Here is a 17,733-nt window from a genome sequence, read left to right on the forward strand (position 1 = left end):
CGGTCGTACCAATCCGTCCCCATGCCGGATGGGAAGATAGCCGGCAATCTCGCACACTATCTCTTGCGGGAGGCGCTCCATTCTGTCGGGTGAAGCGCAAATCAGAGATGGTGTGTGTTTAAGTTGGGTGCGTGTTGAAGATGCAAACAGCTTGGCTACATGTAATTATGTGGTACGTACATGTAAATAGGTAGGTACGCTTGAAAGTCTGCACAGGAGGTCGGTCGTACCTTCCCTTGGTACTTGGCCTGCTACATCAACATAACATAGGAACCAAAACATGCATGCAGATAAGCGTGGTGTTCAAAACGCTGCTAAAGAAAATATTGAGAAGATTCAAGACATGTGGACGCGGTAAAAGCCCAGCTCCCCGGTGAACCCATTTACATGAGAATGGCCACAAAGGCCGTCAGGTTCGCTAGCTGTGATAGAAACAAGTTCTAGGCGCTGTCTGTAGCTGTTCTAGCACGACCGCAATGTCGACGCCTTCATCGCATGCATACATAAGTACATACATATGTAGTTATCCACCACTGCCAATCTGCCGGGCCACACGTGACGGAGTCATGGTCGCTATGCTGATCGATCTACGTATTTATGAGCCGCAGGATACCTTGAGCCCCAGATAGCCCAGCTTGTTGTTTTCCCTGACGTGTTTGGCGCGAACGCTGCAACAGCTCGGCGGTTTCCTTGTGGCCACCCTTTGATGCGTAGTACTGGGCAGAATGTCCCAAGCGGTTGACGGAATCCATCTTCGCGCCCTTCTCCAGGAGCAGCCGGACCACGCCCCCGTGCCCCCTTTGGGCGGCGTATATGAGAGCAGTCCTGCCGGCCTTGTTCTTGCGCTTTACGTTCGCTCCCCCGTCTAGGAGCAGCTGGACCACTGCTTCATGCCCACCTCGGGCTGCGAGGAGGAGAGGGGAGTCGCCACTATCGTCTATTGACTCCGTAGATGCCTTTGCATCCAGGAGCATTTGAACAATGGCCTTGTGGCCCCCCTCGCTCGCATACATGATGGGAGACTCTCCTTTGGTATTGGGACTGTTGACTGCCGCCCCGCCGTTGACAAGTTTACAGGTTGCCGAGGCGTGACCGCATCGGGAAGCTATCGCCACAAGGGACAAACCTACTCCCATATGGCTCATGTCAGTAACTTTCGTGGCTAACTGTGATATATGAGTACCCGCACGAATTTAGACCGACCTTTGTACTTGTCGTAACGTTGAATTATCTCCTTGCAAAGGCGTATGAAAGCTTCTTCCTCCCCCTCGCCGTACACCACAGGCATAGAGATGCCTACTATTCCTAGCAGCGAGTACACCTTGTCTTCCGCGCGTGTCGTCTCCCGCTTATGGGACCAAGTGATCCTTTCATGAACCGGGATCGCAGATTGCCAACCTCCTTGAAAGGCCGCAAGGGGGATCCCAGTTATGGCATGGACAGTTTGCTTCAGCGACTGCTTGTCGCCCACTTTGCGTCCATTTGAAGTAAAAAATTCCACCGTTAAAGGCGCAAGCAGCTCCTGCAGCGTCCATCCTCTGGTAAACCACTTACTACTTCGGAACGCATCGAGCCACGACGTGTTGGCCGCCGGAACTGGGGGCGGAGTCTCGTAACCCAGGCTGCTGTAGTTCCCAACGCCGAGGAGGTTTCGACTCATGTAGTTCCGGCAGGTGTAGTTCACGCCCGTGTTGAAACTCCGACTGCTATAGCTCAGGCCAGTGTAGTTCGGGACTACCGCCATGTAGCTGCTTGGACCTGCGTACTTGTGAAATCCCTCCTGGCCGTTCGCCAAATTGACGTCCGACAAGTAGACGTAGCACTTCGCTGCGTTCTGGTACCACCGGTACATGGAGTTGATCGCCTCCGCCAGCTCGGCCGAGCTCGTCTTGTCGATGCAGCACGTATCGACCCAGAAGTACTCGAGGTCATCGCGCCGCGCCTGTGCCCCGCAGAAGAGGATCTTGCGATAGCCGGGCTTGTGCTCGTAGTACCCTGCTCGGATGCCTTGGAGAATCACCTCGTCGCTCAGCCCTCCCCAAGTGTGGGAGAGTACGGCATACGGCGGAATGTTGCCCAATAAGTCTTCCGTGACAGTCAATCCACCCAGATATCCGAAGCGAAGCAGGCGCATTTGCGGGCAGTCGCCTTCGGACAATTGGTGGTAATGGATGGAAGAAGGAAAACTCGTCAGAATTTGGGGGGGGTGGTCTGACAACACCAGAGCCTGCATCACCAAACCTGCATGCATGGCATGCAAGCTTCACCAATCGGATCAAGCGCAGCTGAACATGTACGCTGGACGGCTTTGACTCATTGCAGATTTGATCTCCATTCATTGGGGCACAATTTGGTTTGCGAGGAGGGGATGTTGATTGTCTATTGCCGGAGAGGTTTTCTTCGTTCATTCCATCCATGAACGATAATCGTTTATATCCTCCGCTCTTCATGCCATACAATACATGGTTCCCACGCTCTCACGTTTCCCCTCAGAAATAAAAGGCTATCAACTATTCTACATCCGACGGGAACAAACTACGTCGAGTCGCAAATAGTGAAAGGACGTCCCGAATAGAATATCTCCGAAGTTGTGGCAGTGGACTTGGGCAAGGCTGCCTTGAGAATAATGAACGACAGTGCCTCAAGCCGCCCACTGATGCCGGTGGACTCTATGCTATGATGAGATCTGGCGCGTTCCCCTTCCATGCGTATCTGCTATATCAAGGGATAATGAAGAGCGTGTAAAAGGAACGAGTTTAAGCCAATAGTTGTGGTCAGCAATGTACCAGGGGGAAAAAAACCGGTTCGCCACAGCCCTGTCCGGAACGCCTTAAAATGTGTATAAGAGAAAGCCCTTCGGACAACTCAATGGCTGCATCGATTGTGTCGAACCTTGAAATGGTAAAGGAGCATAGGGTGAGGGCACATCCTTAGGCGTGTTACAAAAGTAGAAATGCCCATGTCTCATCTTCGATCTCCTAGAATAGTTGCGACTTGGGGATCTCGTCCATGACGGACTGGACAGTAACGAAGGAGCCAGAGCCTCCGTCTTCTCGAAGGTAGTCCAGCAATACGCTGGTCTGCCCATAGAGGTTTTCCAGCGCCGAACGAGATGATTTGCCCAAGGACACTAGTGCTACATGTTAGTACGTGGTCGATTCTGAAAAAAGTGGGAGGCATGCTGCTAGAGCTCATATACTTACTTAGAATGGCTGAATTGAGTTCTTCGGCGACCGCCACCCGGTTTCTCTTATCAAGCAGGTGCGCGACCTCCTTGACTTGGAACGGGTTTTGATATGCCAGGAGAGAAAAGACATCTTGCAATGTTTTCCTTATCTCTTTCCTCGGGTCACTCATGAATTCAGCTTGCAGCCGCTTGCCATATTGTACTGCGTCCAGCAGTAGAGCGTCGGCATCCATGCCCTCTTCTGTCTCCATCGTGTCGTCATTCGAGAAACCATTCTCGTCCAGATCCATCTCGTTCGGGATGTCGTCCATTCGTGCCCGGCCATTACTTTTCTTGATAACACTGTTGCTTCCGTTTGTTGCACTATGGTTGTTGTTGTTGAACTCGGCTGACTTTCGCACCATTTCGATGAATTTGCAACACCTTAACCGGAAGTTTACCTGTTCGTTGTCCTCCAAAACGTGGGGATAGTAGATCTTTGTGTACTTGAGTGCCTGGTCAACGTCTCCTCCTAATATCGCTCTCCGTATGCCTGATTTGGTCAGCATCAATTATTCCTGATTGCATCGGTTTCACTTACGCTGTCTGCGTGTTGCATCTTCGTCATCTTTGACGTTGATGCCCCCTACTTGGGTTCTAGGATCAAGCCTGAGAGCTTGCTTCTCCCCGTGGATTTCTTCTGCGAAAGCGCGCGCAGTCTCAACGTAGCCATCATGTTGTAGGAATTGCAGGACCTGAGTGGCCCGACATGTCAGTGAATTCCGAGAATACGAGTTCGTGTAGGGTCAAACTTACTAGTCGTTGGATGAGATCCGTTTCGCTCAGGGGAGGAGAAACCAACTTGTCGGTGCTGCCGAATTGTCAGTCTGGGCTCGAACAGGGCCACAGTAGCATAGCTCACCTTGTTCCTAAAATTTCCTGCTTCACTTTGTTCCGCTCTGACTGCATCAACCCATCAATATCAAAATTGAAGGGTGTGTGGCCAAAGTTAACCCGGATGTGTTCGTCCTGCTTCTTGAGACCAACTGCTGGGTAGATTGTGCCCTTCACGTCTCGGCAGGCAGTTCCTATTCGTCCAGTTAGCTCGGTGCTCCAGGATATGTGAGGCAAGAATAGCATAGTGATGGACATACCAAGATGGATGCCATTCTTGGTGAAAAATGCGGTTCCATTTTTGAAATTCACCCCGCATCCTATCGTATCTCCAACGCCGAATGTAGGACCGTATACCTTGCCAGACTGGTGACCAGCATACACATGGCCATCGTCGCCGTGATAGCCATAAGAATCAGATTCCCAGCCTGGCAGGCGGGCCAATGACACAGGCCTGTGTGAAAAGCCCACACTGATTGTCGTATCATCACGTTTCCTTGATAGGATAGTGACTTCGAAATAGTAGATTCCGGCCTCTGCAGGCATTGGGTGGTCTGCTCTGATAGCACAAGCCTCGTGCTCCCTCTCTCCGACCGGTTTCGGGCCAGTGTACTTGACTTCCTGGCCATCGCCCATGACCTCGAGCCCGCCATGCTTGTCGTCCCTGTTCCACCTCGTCGGGAGCGGGGCTATCGAGTCATCCTCCTCCAGAAGCGGCGCCCTCTCAATCAAATCGTAGGTCATACCATAATGGGAGACCGGCTTTGTGTGAGTTGACCCGGGGGTAATCTGAGAAGCATGTGTGCCACCACCGCTTTGTTGCTGAACCTCCTTCTGTGCCTGTTTCGCCTTATGCGCCTCTTCTAGTTTCTGTATATAGCTTGATCCTTTCAGGTACGAAGGCGTGAAGAAAGCACTGGGTCGGTATTGACTGGCCCATAGGCTATCTCCCGTGCCTCCATTCATGTACTTCTGGAAGGCCCTCGAGAAGGGCGGTAGCTGTGGAACCCGCGCCCCGAGAGCCGACATGTCCCCGTCGGGTGTAGACGAGCCCCTCTCAAGCTCCATCGCATGGGACTGGAACATGGATGAGAGACGCGGGGAGTATAGATCCGAGTTCATTTCGTGGGCTGGGTTCAGCAGATGCGACAAACGGTTGGTTCGGGGTTGCGAAGTCGAGGAAGTCGGGGTCGAGGTCGGGTTGGTGGCAGCGGTGATTGAAGCATAGGAAGACCTCATGCTAGGGATGTAGCCGGTGAAAGAGGCATCTAGAGGCAATCCGGCCGAGCCATGCGCATATGGGTTCGACATGCCGTGTCAAGTCGCTCGTCGTGTGGATGGGAGGGATCCCGCCAGCGGGCGAAGTGGACTAGACGCCAGGGCAGCAAATGCCGAAATAACTTCGACAGTGAGACACCGTGGGAGAAGTGCGCAGAAATACAGGCGGCAATAGGCAATTCAGGAGGGCAAGGTTCAGAGTCGGCACGAAAGTCAAGTTTGGAAACGGGCAGTTGAAGGGTGCTGGGTGCGGTATCGCAGATAAGAGTGGCTTTTAGTTAAGGTTCGGGACAGTGACGGACGACGGACGATGAACTCCTGGATGGGCACTTTGGGAGGGAGGACGAGCCCTTTGACGCCCGACAAGCCACCGCTTATGGATTTCTAGTATTTCCGTAGGTCAACCGGAAGCCAACAGTCATGGATGGCAGTTCTTTGCTGTCCTGGAAGGAGTCTTGGAGGAATACGGGAGTTTATGATGAGTTGGAGGACGTTGATGTCGTCCGTACCTGTGGTGAGTAACCTAGTCCATCCCAGTCCCAGCGTGCAGCTGGAGCCAGCCAGTGTGTGGAGGTGGGTAGCTACGGACAGTCGGGACTACCTGGCATTGGAATACAACCGGCTAGGTTAACCAATTTCACCACCAAACCAATACGCCAAAAACAATCGTCTACAGACTGAATAATTGAGTCTCTATTCACCTGACTACTCAATCCGAAGCGTTGTGCGAGCAATAACCGCACAAGCTTGCTTTGAACCGTACCTATGGCCGGACTTGTCAGAGAGGCACCTGATCGATATGAGGTATTGACGGAATGACGATGCTACGACAGGGACATGCTTGGAGCTCTGTCCCTTGCCAACCAACTCCAACAAGCACGCAAAGCATCGCGGTTCTTTTTCTATCTCCCCTCTCGTCTCCCGACACTTGACAATGATTTACAGTGCTATTTTCAAGCCGACTTCCACATACGCGGGCGCCAACTCGATAAGTTGGCAACGTATTCCGCGGCAATGCCTACTCCTCCGTACGTAGCTACGTTATCTACATGTACTTAATCATACCTACCCACCTGGCCTGTTAGGTCATGCGCGTCCTTATCCCGTTTGGCATCATCATAGGTCGTCTGCGGAGAAGCCTCCCAGCTCTCTCTCTCCCAAAAGGGCCACGCACTGCTGTGCCCGTACCACGCCAGCTACATAAAACGAAGCTTAAAGCCCTACGAAGTATCTTAGACAATGCCTACCTACTCGGTTTCGTCCGCTCGCAATGAATGAGTGCACCGGTCGCATCAAGCAGGTCTGACTCCGCTGCCCACGTCAATAGCGTTTACTTCTAGCAATCACGTACGTGGTGGTTCGTAATGGGCACCAGCGAAAGAATCTACGGCATGGCAATGCTCTGTTACAAATCCGGCCCCAGCTCAATTGACATTCCAGTCGAGTCTGTACTCAGCGGTCGATCATTTTTGGCTTTCGTATTGATCCTCCTTGCTGTCCACAAACGGAGTACAGTTACGACACAGCATCCTTTCCCCATTGCCAATACTGAACTCTCAAGATCAACCAAGGCAGCCAATAAATCTAACCAAACGAAACAGGCTCATGAGTACCTACCTAAATAAATACCAGAAATAGATCCCCTCCGCCCATCCAGCCAGCCGCCCACTTTGGCCCGTTGGGACGCCGGGTGGGTTGATTATGTAACATGGAACTAGGATTCGAGAATGTCCGACCACCGACGTTGGCTGCTAATAAGCATCAGATCAGGGCCTCACCAACAACCATGACTGGAGATGATGGCCTGCTCAGTGACTCGCTGAAGTCAGTGTCAACTGAAACATAAGCATCCGAACACCGCAGAACTACTCACCGCCTATATGCAGCTTTATGTGTGTATTGCCCCTCGCCTCGGATGCGCCGGCCTGGCGCGATATACTACTTGGCTATACTACCTACCACTTTACATGTGAATACTCAGAAATCTGTTAAGCGCTTTGGCTCGAAATAATACTGGTTTTCCCCAAGGCGCCGATTTCTTCTGATGCTGCTGCACAATAGGCATCAAACTCGGTCCTACTTTTAACATTCACTGTAAATGACAATCTCTGGGTATAGTATGAATGCTGGCAATAGCCATGTTATTACATGGCCAACGCTCTATTAAACCTTGGCTCTATGCGAAGAGCTAAACATATAGTACATGTGACAACGTCGTGTCCCTTGGGCGCCTCGCCGATGCAGCCTGATAACCGTCATCTGCCCCTTAACGCCCGAACTAAATGACATGCCCGGCCGTGTGCGTGTGTGTGTGTGTATGGCTAGAAGGGGTTGTCTTCCGATAGCCGCCCTGTCATCCTTATGTGACCCAAAACGCCTAGCTTTTATAACCTTCCCTTGAACTCCAATGTCAATATCAAAAGCAAATTTCCGCCCGAGCATGAGCTCGTGTCGAATGTAGTTGTGGAGAACGTGGCGGATGTACTGCCGCGTTCCGAGGACGATATTGGCCATTACGACGCAGCAGTGAGTGACATGGGGGCAGGAGAGCTGGCTGCCACCACGCTCGGGGGGACACTCTGTTGCTCGCCGTCGGCGGCGCTGTTGCTGTGCTCGCTCTTGAGTTGGCTGCCCCCCTCCTTGTTGTTCTCCTTGTTACTGCTTTCGCCCGACGCGGTCGACTCTGGGTTGACAATCTCCGGTAAGGACTTGGGCGGCGCAGTCCAGCGAGGCACCTCCCACAGGACACCTGTAAAGCTCTTCAATCTGAAGCCGCCCTTGGCCCATCTTCGGCAAGGCTTGCCGGACCGGTCGAGAGCCCGTAGACCAGCATTGATAGCACCTTGGTTCGCCTTGGGGCCCAGCTTGTGGTACGCGCCTCCCGCACGTGAGCTTGGGTCAATCGAGCCGTCCTCCCTATTAACGATGAGTTAGCCAAGTGTTGGGAGCAAAGTAAGTAGATACAGGCGATTGGTGAGTGGTCCCGGGCGCGGACCCATGAGGGTCTTTGCAATGACCTGAATTGATAACAGTGAACTTACAGTCTGGGCTTCTTCTTCGGGCCAGGCTTGCCTCGGATCTTGGGCTCATTGCCATTAGCACCGGGCGCGCTCCGCTTGACACCCTTCTTCTTTGGGCCGTCGGTTGGGGGTCCCATCAAGGCTTGGGCAGGTGTACCCGGGTTCGACTCGGACGCGTTGTCGCCATTTACCGCAGTCGGGGGAGCAGGGGCATCGCTAGGTGGTGCCGAGACGGATGGAGCTGGGGACTCCTTGAGAGGAGATTCCTCCTTGACCTCAGAAGGCGCGATAATCTTCCTCAATCTGCCGGGCGAGACTTTGAGGGTAGAGATGAGGGTGGGCTTGCCCCCAGACTTTCGTCGGTCTTTGTCCTTGGCAGGAGTGGACGTCTTGGCGGTTGGGGTAGGCATGGCGAAGGCCTGATGTGTGAGTGAGGCTTAAGGATGGGTTGTCCTGGTCGATGATGGGTTTGATGATGAAAAGGATTTGGTGGTCAGAAAGCGAGGATGGGAAATTTGATCAGGTTCGATGATGGGCAGGCTGTAAAGTTAAGGTGGTGGGTGGATTGTGCAGGTTTGGCTGGGTTTAGGTTGGTCAAGAAGGCAAGACGGCTTGACGGGACAAGTCGAGGATGATGGGTGATCCACCGCTCGCGCTGCTGTGTGTGTCGGTTGATGGTGTAAGGGGGCCAGTGTGCGAAGCTTTTTTCGGCGTTAGTACCTCAATCGAGTCCCGGGGCTGGACAGGGCGGTTGGTGATGCTGATCTGGGGGGTGCAGTGCAGCTGTTGCAGGGCTGACTTCTGTAAATCACTTCACATGTGTAGGAAAGCAGACGACGGTGACGATGGCGGAGATGGGGTGGGATGAAGATTATTTATTGGATTGGGGGGGAGCCATTGTTGCTCTTATTGTACGTCTGGCAAGAGTTTTGGGGCTTTTTGGTCCAGTCTCATTTCCAGTCCTTTTTGGCCGCAGCTCCCAGGCGGCGTGACAATAAACGACGGGATCGATGCTCATATTTGCTTGGGGTGTGGTGCGGTGGTGCGCGGTGCTATGCTGGCTGGCTGGCGGCGAGGATTTCTGGGGAGGGCGAGCGTCCGAACTGGTCTGACCTTTCTTGCTTTCTTCTTTTTTTGGTCCCCAGTCAATAAAGTCGCGTGGAAACCTGGGAGTGTCAGAGTGTCACCCGCTAAACCCGTCTGGGCCTAGTCTCGCCCGGCTGGAATAATCCGTAGATTCCTGTTTCCTCCATCTGCAATTGGCCTGCCAGGGATACCGAGATACCGAAAGATGGATGTCTCTATTCGCACATGGTCAGATGGGGAGGCATGTTGCATTTCATTCCTGTTGTTCTATGCTCAAGTAATCTACCGCGATCTATATTCGTAGATCTAGGTAGTTGGCTTTCGCTAGGTTGTTTGCGGAAACACTTGAGACGCAGCGACAATCGTCAAGACAAAGGGGTCGTGGTCATGGTCATGGTCATTCATGGTCGCCCATTTCCAGTTAGTCGGTCAGAAGGTTGGAATAGGATCTTTTGGTTGCAGTCGGCGGCAAATCTGATCTTCTGGGCCGATGACGCCAAGTGCTCGTAGCAAATTCCTCAAATCTAGCAGTACACGTAGTGAATCAGAAAAGCGATGGGATAGGCGACGCTTGCGGCTATTTTCCTTGCCATGGACTCCGCCCAAGTGACAAAGACGCATTCGGACTTCCCTGAACTGAATCGCAAGATGAACCCGGCTCGAGCGGCCTTGGCTGTTAAACAAGCCTTAATTGCGGTGGCAGGACAACTTCCTGTAAGATTCATGCATGAAAACACCATCGGTAAACTGTAAGCAGCAGCCAGCCTGCACGATGGCAAAGTGATCCGCCCAAAGTCATGGTGCCTTTTCTTCTCGCAGACCGCTCCTCGGGTTCTCCGTCAGGGCGTCTGTCGCGGTTTGTCTTGTCGCTCCCTTCGCTCCAGTGGTAGATCTTGCAACTCGCTGCATCTCACGATGGGTCGCATGGGATCTGGGATTGCCAACCCAACCAAGCCTCTCATCGTCAGTTGGCAAGAAGGTATCATGAGGAAGGACGAGTTTGCCTGGTTTTAGGCTGGCCCTCATCTAGCGTACGTCAGCTTGGAGCATGTCCAATTGGCCAGGCTTTGCGTGATTCGGCTTCACTAGAGCGCTGTAGATGCCAATTCCTCCGCCAACAAACCCTCCCGAGGTCGGTTGTTACAAGTCATTTGGTTCTAACGTTTGGGATTGAACTGCGTGACCCCAACCATGCCCGCCCACTTCAACCGACAAGGCGTTGTGGTGAACTTACTACCCAGGTATATACATGATCAGCATCCCCGCCTCTCTTGAACGTCTAGACTAGCCAAACAGATCGTATGTTCTTTCGAATTGCCTTAAACGATATGCATGCTCCTCGGGCAGAACGTAGAAAAGAGCCATGTACGACACGTATAATCGAGTATTACACTAGACTACAGCATCATCCAGCGGCGACCAGGGTATTCCACAAGGGACAAGCTATGTCGAGCATCACGCCACGTTGGTTCCCAAACACTTTCGTTCTGTAGTGGCGATTGTAAGACGCCGTAGTAGCGATAAATAAACCATCTCCAAATCACACATTTGCCTAGGTATGTATGCAATGAGCTGCTCTTCAGGCAATTGAAAGCGCTAGGGGTCCCAGTACAGACGATAAATCTCAGAAGACAATCAACTAGTCAACTTCGGCGAGACCAGCCCCGATAGAATTCCTGTTTACAGAGGTGCAAGTTCTTTGTAAACCTACACTCGACACAACCAACCGCAATGTTATGTTGGCAAATATATCCAGTCAACAAAGATAGCTCATGGTCACCAGGCCGCGAAATGTAGCATGCAGAACAAAACAGCGGCTCAGGCTTCGTATTATCTCGGCCACCCTGCGAGATATATACCATGTCTCTGGCCGGCTACAGGATGCCTTCTTGTCTATGATGTCCCACAGACAACATCTTCAATGCTTAGTCCTCCTTTCCCTCGTCATGAAAGTCAGCTTCGAATTGACAGCAGTGCTGTTGGCATCAAGCGCACATCTAGCTTCGACCACCAGTGCCGCGAAAGCCTCCCAGCGCGATAATGTCAGAGTAGTGACCCGAGACCAAGGGGCAGGGCCTCTTCGTCTTGGGATGCTTCACCCGCGGCAGGCAAGTGGCAGTCTTCAGCAGCAGAAAGAGAGAGCGGCATGTGATATGGCCAGTTTTCGTGCTGCGACGGAAAGGATGCGACAGCTTCTCTCAGACTTCCGTGGTTTGTCCGCTGCGGTAGTAGAGCAGCTGGAATCTATGGAGGCACTGCTTCGGGATATGGGAGGGGCGGCTGATGGCCCTCACACCCCCTCGTCTGTCACGGACACTGCAGATGGACATAGCCGCACCACTTCGGTCAGCCCTTCCAGGGAACTCACCAGTATGCCTGGTATGACAGGATCATTAAATAGCAGCTCATCAAACATACCATGACATTATTCTGGCCTTAGCTCTGCCACTTACACCCAGCCGAAGAGCATGCCGGCACCCGGGACCACAAGCACCGGCAGTGGCGGCAGTGGTAGTGGTAAGGGCAACGGGATTGGCAGTAGCGGTGGCAGCTTGCCCATCTTCTTTCCACCGATAACTTCATCTAACGATTCAATCCAGCCCGTGAAGGTTATACCTATAACCACGGGCATAACCAGAACCAGCCATATAACTGCTGTTCAAACCAGCTCAAGCACGCATATCACATCGACAGTAACGGTAGTCCCTGGCGGAGCCGAAACCGGGTCGAAAGAGGCTACCACTATGTCTGGCTCGAGGATCTTGACCTCTACCGCCTTAGACTCGAACCAGACCGAGTCCTCGAAGAGCGCAGGTAGATCTGCCACAACGGGACGAATCGCAACGACCAGTACTCCAAGACCTGCTACAGGATCCCCAGACGTCTTGGGTAGCGCCCAAACCTTGCCAAGGAGTAGCACTGAAGCGACTAGGGGCTTTCCTCCGGTTATTTCGACGGCTATTCTGCCGGACGCAAGCCAAATAAAGTCATCAGGGGCTGTATGGAAAACTCAAAGTGCCACCGAAAGCATTGCCATATCTTCGAGGACCGCCCCTGGTCCCACTACAAGATCGCTGGGTGTTGGTTTGACTGCTTCAAGCTCAGCTCCGGACAGGGCCTCCGGCAGCTCCAGCCAAGCAGAGGATCGAGGCGGGAATGCAACCGACGGCCTCGATCGTGAGAGTACGGTGACCATTATACCCACCGAGACTCGAATTATCACCGTTACCACGACATCTAGAGCCAGCTTCATCGACCTTATTTCCTCCACATTAACCAGGCCATCTCTGAAAACCGACCCTTTCATCAATAATCCTTCTACGATAGCAGATGCGGAATCAAGTAGCAATTCGCAGCGAATACCATCATACTCGGCGACAGCCTCTGGAGGGAGCAGTATAAGTCGAAGTGGCCGTGTTAGCTCGTCAGGGCTGCCAACTTCGGGTTCCGATGATGGCAATACTACTGGTAAGCCATTGTTGTCGAGCACAGGATCTGCGGACGGGGTTTTCATCACTACTCCTACCTCAAAGCATCTGTCAAGCATGGGGGCTTCGGGGACGACGTTGTTGTCAACCAGCAATATCCGTTATCTCAATGCTTCGACCAGTAGCAAATCATCCATCACAGTGACGCCGTTCCTGGATTTAACAACAACAAGACCGGTCTCGAGACTCAAAGGTTCCTCTAGTACGATAGCTGCCTTGTCTGCTGTGGCAACAACTATGATAGGCAGTATAAGGGGCTCCAATACGACTATGTCCTCGTTCCATATTACTTCTGTGGACTCACGAGGGTCGACAAGCGCAGCAATGCCTGCTTCTGCTTCTGCTTCATTACCGCATTTGTCCCCATCCGATGAAGACTGCAGCGAATCAGGAACTGCTACTCATCCCCCGAACAGCTCTAACGCTGAAAGCGTCCCAGCGACTAAAATCAATAGTAGCATAGTCCCAGATCTAACCTCTGAGCACTTCGACTCAACACCACTTTCAACAAAGACGAGTGCGAGCACATCGTCGTCGCCAGATCGGACGACGCGTTCTGAAATTTCTTCAACCTCAACCTTGACCGCCTACAGCAATATCTCATCCTCAGCTTCTGCTTCAACTTCTACCATTGCCCCCTTAACGCAATTTTCCACAATGAAAAGGAATTCGCCATCCCCTTCCTCGACATCTGCAATTACACCTCCACAGGACGCCGGTTCGTTGCAGTTCTCGACTCGCCCAACGACGGATACCCTTACCGATGGGTCTAAACTTGCTGATCCTACGGCATGAGACTGCATTCACCCCTGGATCGAATACTCCCATGGATGTTTTTTTTTTTTTTTTTTTTTTTTTTTTTTTTTTGGTTTTTTGGCGACGAAGGGAATTCTGAATACGAAGGACGAGTAATTGCTATTGATTATACTCTATATACCAGAGCAAAAAGGGAATGTACATGGTCTACTTGATGGTTTACGTGGGTCTAAGATTGGGAATAGGGTAATGCTTTTTTATGAGAATCCGGCAAGTGTCGTCTTTGGCATATGCATGAGGGAAGGGCGCCAAACGGGCGTGTATTATGCAATCTCTTCTCTTCGATATCACTTTATATATAATGAATTATCATTCATATATATCGGTCTCGCGAATCCTTTCTACATGGTTCATCAATCAGGTGTAAGTTGCAAAATACCGCTTTACTGGCAAGAGTGTCATACTTTGGACAAGTGATTCATAGACCTATACTACTACAGATCTGATACCCTCCAGACTCATAAGGCCAGGACTCCGCCATCTAAACCCCAAACTTTAGAGCCGGACAAGTTGTATAGACGTTTCGCTCTCTTACAGCGCCCGCATATCGAACAATAGCCCACCCTTCTCTTCCGCCACATGTACCGTATCCCGCAACCGGACCTGCACGAGCCGCTCCTCCGTGAGCTCGTACTCAGGCGGCAGGTCGACCTCGTCGAGCCCCGTCATCATCTCGGCCACGGCCTTGGCGCAAAGTGCTGCGTTCGGCATGCCATGGCCCGTGTAGCCGGCGCACAGCCACAGGCCCTCGCCGCCGCCCGCGGATGCCGGGACGGGACCGACCCACGGGTTCGCGTCCCGCGAGTACCCCATGATGCCTGACCATTCGTGCGTGGCATCGAGGTCCTGCTTACTGTTGCCTTGCTTGGCCTTCTCGCCCGGGGAGCCGTCGGCGCCGCCGCCTCCTGGGCGGATTGGATGTCGATGTGCAGCTTGTCCACCCCGGAGATCGCCTGTTCGGCTGAGGCCTGATGGTCTTGGGGCACGTGTTGACGGTGCACCTCGGCTTCGATCTCGCCTGGTGCGGCGCGAAGCTTGAGATCCATGGCCCCGGATAAGCTTCCACGCAGCCACCATTTTACGGGCTCGTCGATGGTCGAGTCGTCCCACACACCTACAGCGTGGTTCTTCGCCAGTTGACGCCCGCCGCCCAAAATGAGCTCCGATAGAGGAGGCGGGCGTTGAACAAGGTAGTCATCGCGTCTCATGATACCTTCGTCACCCTCCTCGCCCATCAGATAGAAAGTGTGGCCTATGTCCAATGGTGGGTCACCCTCCTTGGGATCATAAGGGGGCTTCAGGCTGGCGATCTGGCCACGTGTTGGGACCAGGATGTCGGCGAACTGAGGAAGGAGGTGAGATGTGTAACCATTGGTGGCAAGGAGGACGCTCTTCGCGGTGATGTGACCTCGGGGCGTGTGGACGATCCAGGCCGGGTGGCTGGTGGTTTCAGACGCGGGACTTGATAAGTTAGATGGCGGCTCGGCTTTTTGAAGCCCCGTCACGGGCGTGTTTGTCTGCAGGTTAAACCCGCCGGCCTTTGCATCAATGAGCCTTTCTAACACGAAGGCGACCAGCTTATAGGGCCATAAGCTGGCTGCATTCCACTGCACGACTGCGCCCTCAGCAGTGGGGATTCTCAAGCCTTCCAGAGTCAATTCGTTTCGCTCGCCCTCGAGCAGATATGCTGGAGAACCGGCGAGGCCCTTGTTCACCACAGCAACATTGGCTGCGAGATCCGGGTAGGACTCATTCAGGCGCTGGATGACTTCCTTGGCCAGTTCAAACAATGGTGCACTGTAATAGGCATGCACACCGGATGTGGAGTGCCAATCGCACGGGATCGAATACTCCTCCACTATGGACTTCAAGTACGAGTATGTACGAAGCTCGAACGAGGCAATATGAGGAGGCGCCGCGTACATAGCCGGCTGGCAGTGTCCGCCATTCTATAACCGTCAATGTCAGCCTTTGTATTTATTTATTCTCATAACAAAGACGAGAGGAAGACTTACCCGACCAGTAGCACCGAAGCAAGCCTCTCTGGCCTCAAGCATGACAACGTTCAGCTCAGGCTTGCGCTCCTTCAAGTTGTGAGCGGCAAAGGCGGCCGTGATGCCGCTCCCCACTATGACCACATCGGCGGAGGCGGGGAGTTCGGGAGTTGTGCGGTGACCCAGGAGCTTCGCGGAGGGCTCCTTCAGCCAGTACGACTTGGATGGGTTGGAAACAGGCAGACCTGCTTGGCCCGAGAGGAGTTGGGGCTCAGACATCGTAGTTTATACAGCCGAGAATCTAGATGGGCAAGAGGGAATTGTAAAGGCGAGCAGATGGTGCACGAGTGAGCCTTGGACAAGGTAGCGGGTGAGTAGGTGGGGCATCCTGGCCCGACAACCTCATTTCTCTCCACGATTTAGCGATTGCTAGCCAAAAGTGATCTATTTACTCGCCGATCTTAGGTCTTTATATGCAACACGGCACAACACGAACTCCATACTGGGTGCATGAGAATGTTGAGGCCGTTTTCCTATTACATACATTGCCTAGGGAGAACAATACGCCACCCGTAATCACGCTGACGATGTTCGGTTTTGAGCTCCCTTGCCCGCAGTTGCAAGATCCTCGCTCGGAAAGGGTAACTGTTCAGCCATGCCTAAATCAGGATGAATTTACTTTCAAGACATGACATTCATATTTAACATGAGAACATAGGTCTATGTACTCGTAACGACCTGTCTGCGTAGCACCCCGAGTCGAATGCAATACACCAAAGCATTTTTCCGTGCCATTCCAACCAGAGCCACCAGATTAAACGCCGTGAAGGAAAGTCCCCGCTTAACCAGTCCGCATCTTTCTTCTCTTGCCGACCTGGGCAGAGAAACCTGTCTTGATTGCTGTGACAGACCGGCGCGAACCGCAGTGGTGGCAGTTGATGAAGTACAAACGGTTCTCTCCCTTGTTGAGCTCTGTGTCGGCGGATCGGCACGTCTTGCAAGTGACATACTCGATGATGTACTTTCGCAGGACGTTCTCGATCTGCTTCTGCTGGAAACGACCTATAAAGGAGGTTAGTTGACTACGATCTGGATCAAGCACAAGACATAAATTTACCCTTGATAACCAGCTGGCCAGCACCGGCTGTGGAACCGCTCGTACCCAATTCGGCGAACAGGTAAGACGTGACGTGTTCCTCGGAACGCTTCATGCGCTTGCAGATGTCCGGGAGGTTGCCGAAGATGGTCTTCTTGTTACCTTCACGCATGCACTGCGGAGGTGGGATCTTATAGTTCTTGGATCCGGAAGACGCGTGATCGGGGTTCTTCTGCGCAAGAAGGTTGAAGAAGCGGCTGAGCAGGAGTTCGTAGCTGATAGGCTTGGTCTCGTCGTGAGTCCAGATACCAGTGCCCTTGTCCATATCACCAGTCTGCTCTTCCTTGGGCTCGTCGGCCTGGTCCTCGGCACCCTCCTCGCCCATCTCCAGAGCTGCGATCTTGGCGGCAAGCTCATCCTCCTCGGTCTTCTTGGACTTCTTCTTCTTCTTCTTCATCTGTTCAGGCTGTTAGCATGGCTGCGCCTGGCAAAGGAGACGGGGTTCGGATGCCACGCACTGTCAGATCAAGACCGCCCTCGTCGGCCGCGCCCTCAGCGGCGGCCTCACCGTCGGCATCCTCGGTCTTCTTGGACTTCTTCTTTTTCTTCTTCATCATAGAAAGGTCCAGTCCATCCTCGGCGGGGGCTTGCTCCTCGACTGGTGCTTCGTTCGGGTTAGTAAAGGCTCCTAGGGCGTCAGATAACGGCGGCGTACTCGGGGCATGAGACTGAGCCGAGTCCTGGGCTGCTTCAGCGGACGCCATCTTGGTAACTGTTCCGTCGCCTTCTACTACGACAGCTTCTGTGTCAAAGACGACCGATTTGCGTGACTTGCGGTCGGGAGAAACGGGGTGTTCCTGTTTGGTCGGGGTTAGTTATTGCGGTCGAAAGAAGG

General features: G+C 52.9%; 7 protein-coding genes across 7 annotated transcripts; 1 reads left to right on the forward strand and 6 right to left on the reverse strand.

The window, feature by feature from the left end:
* Positions 1 to 587: 587 nt before the first annotated feature.
* PG986_012061 (uncharacterized protein) lies at positions 588 to 1,013 on the reverse strand (the record flags this gene model as incomplete). Its single annotated transcript, XM_066848283.1, has 1 exon — positions 588 to 1,013. One exon carries the CDS (start codon positions 1,011 to 1,013, stop codon positions 588 to 590), a length of 426 nt encoding a protein of 141 aa, XP_066694979.1.
* Positions 1,014 to 1,162: 149 nt separating this feature from the next.
* PG986_012062 (beta transducin-like protein HET-E2C*40) lies at positions 1,163 to 2,134 on the reverse strand (the record flags this gene model as incomplete). Its single annotated transcript, XM_066848284.1, has 1 exon — positions 1,163 to 2,134. The coding sequence occupies one exon, from the start codon at positions 2,132 to 2,134 to the stop codon at positions 1,163 to 1,165; it is 972 nt and encodes a 323-aa protein (XP_066694980.1).
* An 844-nt stretch (positions 2,135 to 2,978) lies between these two features.
* Positions 2,979 to 5,371, reverse strand: PG986_012063 (SPRY domain-containing protein; the record flags this gene model as incomplete). Its single annotated transcript, XM_066848285.1, has 6 exons — positions 2,979 to 3,130; positions 3,204 to 3,719; positions 3,768 to 3,921; positions 3,983 to 4,037; positions 4,089 to 4,254; positions 4,321 to 5,371. 6 exons carry the CDS (start codon positions 5,369 to 5,371, stop codon positions 2,979 to 2,981), a joined length of 2,094 nt encoding a protein of 697 aa, XP_066694981.1.
* Positions 5,372 to 7,851: 2,480 nt separating this feature from the next.
* On the reverse strand, positions 7,852 to 8,768 carry PG986_012064 (uncharacterized protein; the record flags this gene model as incomplete). The annotated part of the gene is made up of 2 exons (XM_066848286.1): positions 7,852 to 8,254; positions 8,380 to 8,768. 2 exons carry the CDS (start codon positions 8,766 to 8,768, stop codon positions 7,852 to 7,854), a joined length of 792 nt encoding a protein of 263 aa, XP_066694982.1.
* A 2,622-nt stretch (positions 8,769 to 11,390) lies between these two features.
* Positions 11,391 to 13,727, forward strand: PG986_012065 (uncharacterized protein; the record flags this gene model as incomplete). Its single annotated transcript, XM_066848287.1, has 2 exons — positions 11,391 to 11,823; positions 12,139 to 13,727. The coding sequence occupies 2 exons, from the start codon at positions 11,391 to 11,393 to the stop codon at positions 13,725 to 13,727; spliced, it is 2,022 nt and encodes a 673-aa protein (XP_066694983.1).
* Positions 13,728 to 14,279: 552 nt separating this feature from the next.
* Positions 14,280 to 16,021, reverse strand: PG986_012066 (uncharacterized protein; the record flags this gene model as incomplete). Its single annotated transcript, XM_066848288.1, has 3 exons — positions 14,280 to 14,653; positions 14,743 to 15,697; positions 15,764 to 16,021. The coding sequence occupies 3 exons, from the start codon at positions 16,019 to 16,021 to the stop codon at positions 14,280 to 14,282; spliced, it is 1,587 nt and encodes a 528-aa protein (XP_066694984.1).
* Positions 16,022 to 16,583: 562 nt separating this feature from the next.
* Positions 16,584 to 17,602, reverse strand: PG986_012067 (uncharacterized protein; the record flags this gene model as incomplete). The annotated part of the gene is made up of 3 exons (XM_066848289.1): positions 16,584 to 16,804; positions 16,860 to 17,295; positions 17,357 to 17,602. 3 exons carry the CDS (start codon positions 17,600 to 17,602, stop codon positions 16,584 to 16,586), a joined length of 903 nt encoding a protein of 300 aa, XP_066694985.1.
* Between the last annotated feature and the right edge of the window lie 131 nt (positions 17,603 to 17,733).

Source organism: Apiospora aurea (assembly GCF_038362705.1).
Source record: "Apiospora aurea strain CBS 24483 chromosome Unknown utg000008l_segment0_segment0, whole genome shotgun sequence".
In the NCBI taxonomy this organism is placed as follows: Eukaryota; Fungi; Ascomycota; class Sordariomycetes; order Amphisphaeriales; family Apiosporaceae; genus Apiospora; species Apiospora aurea.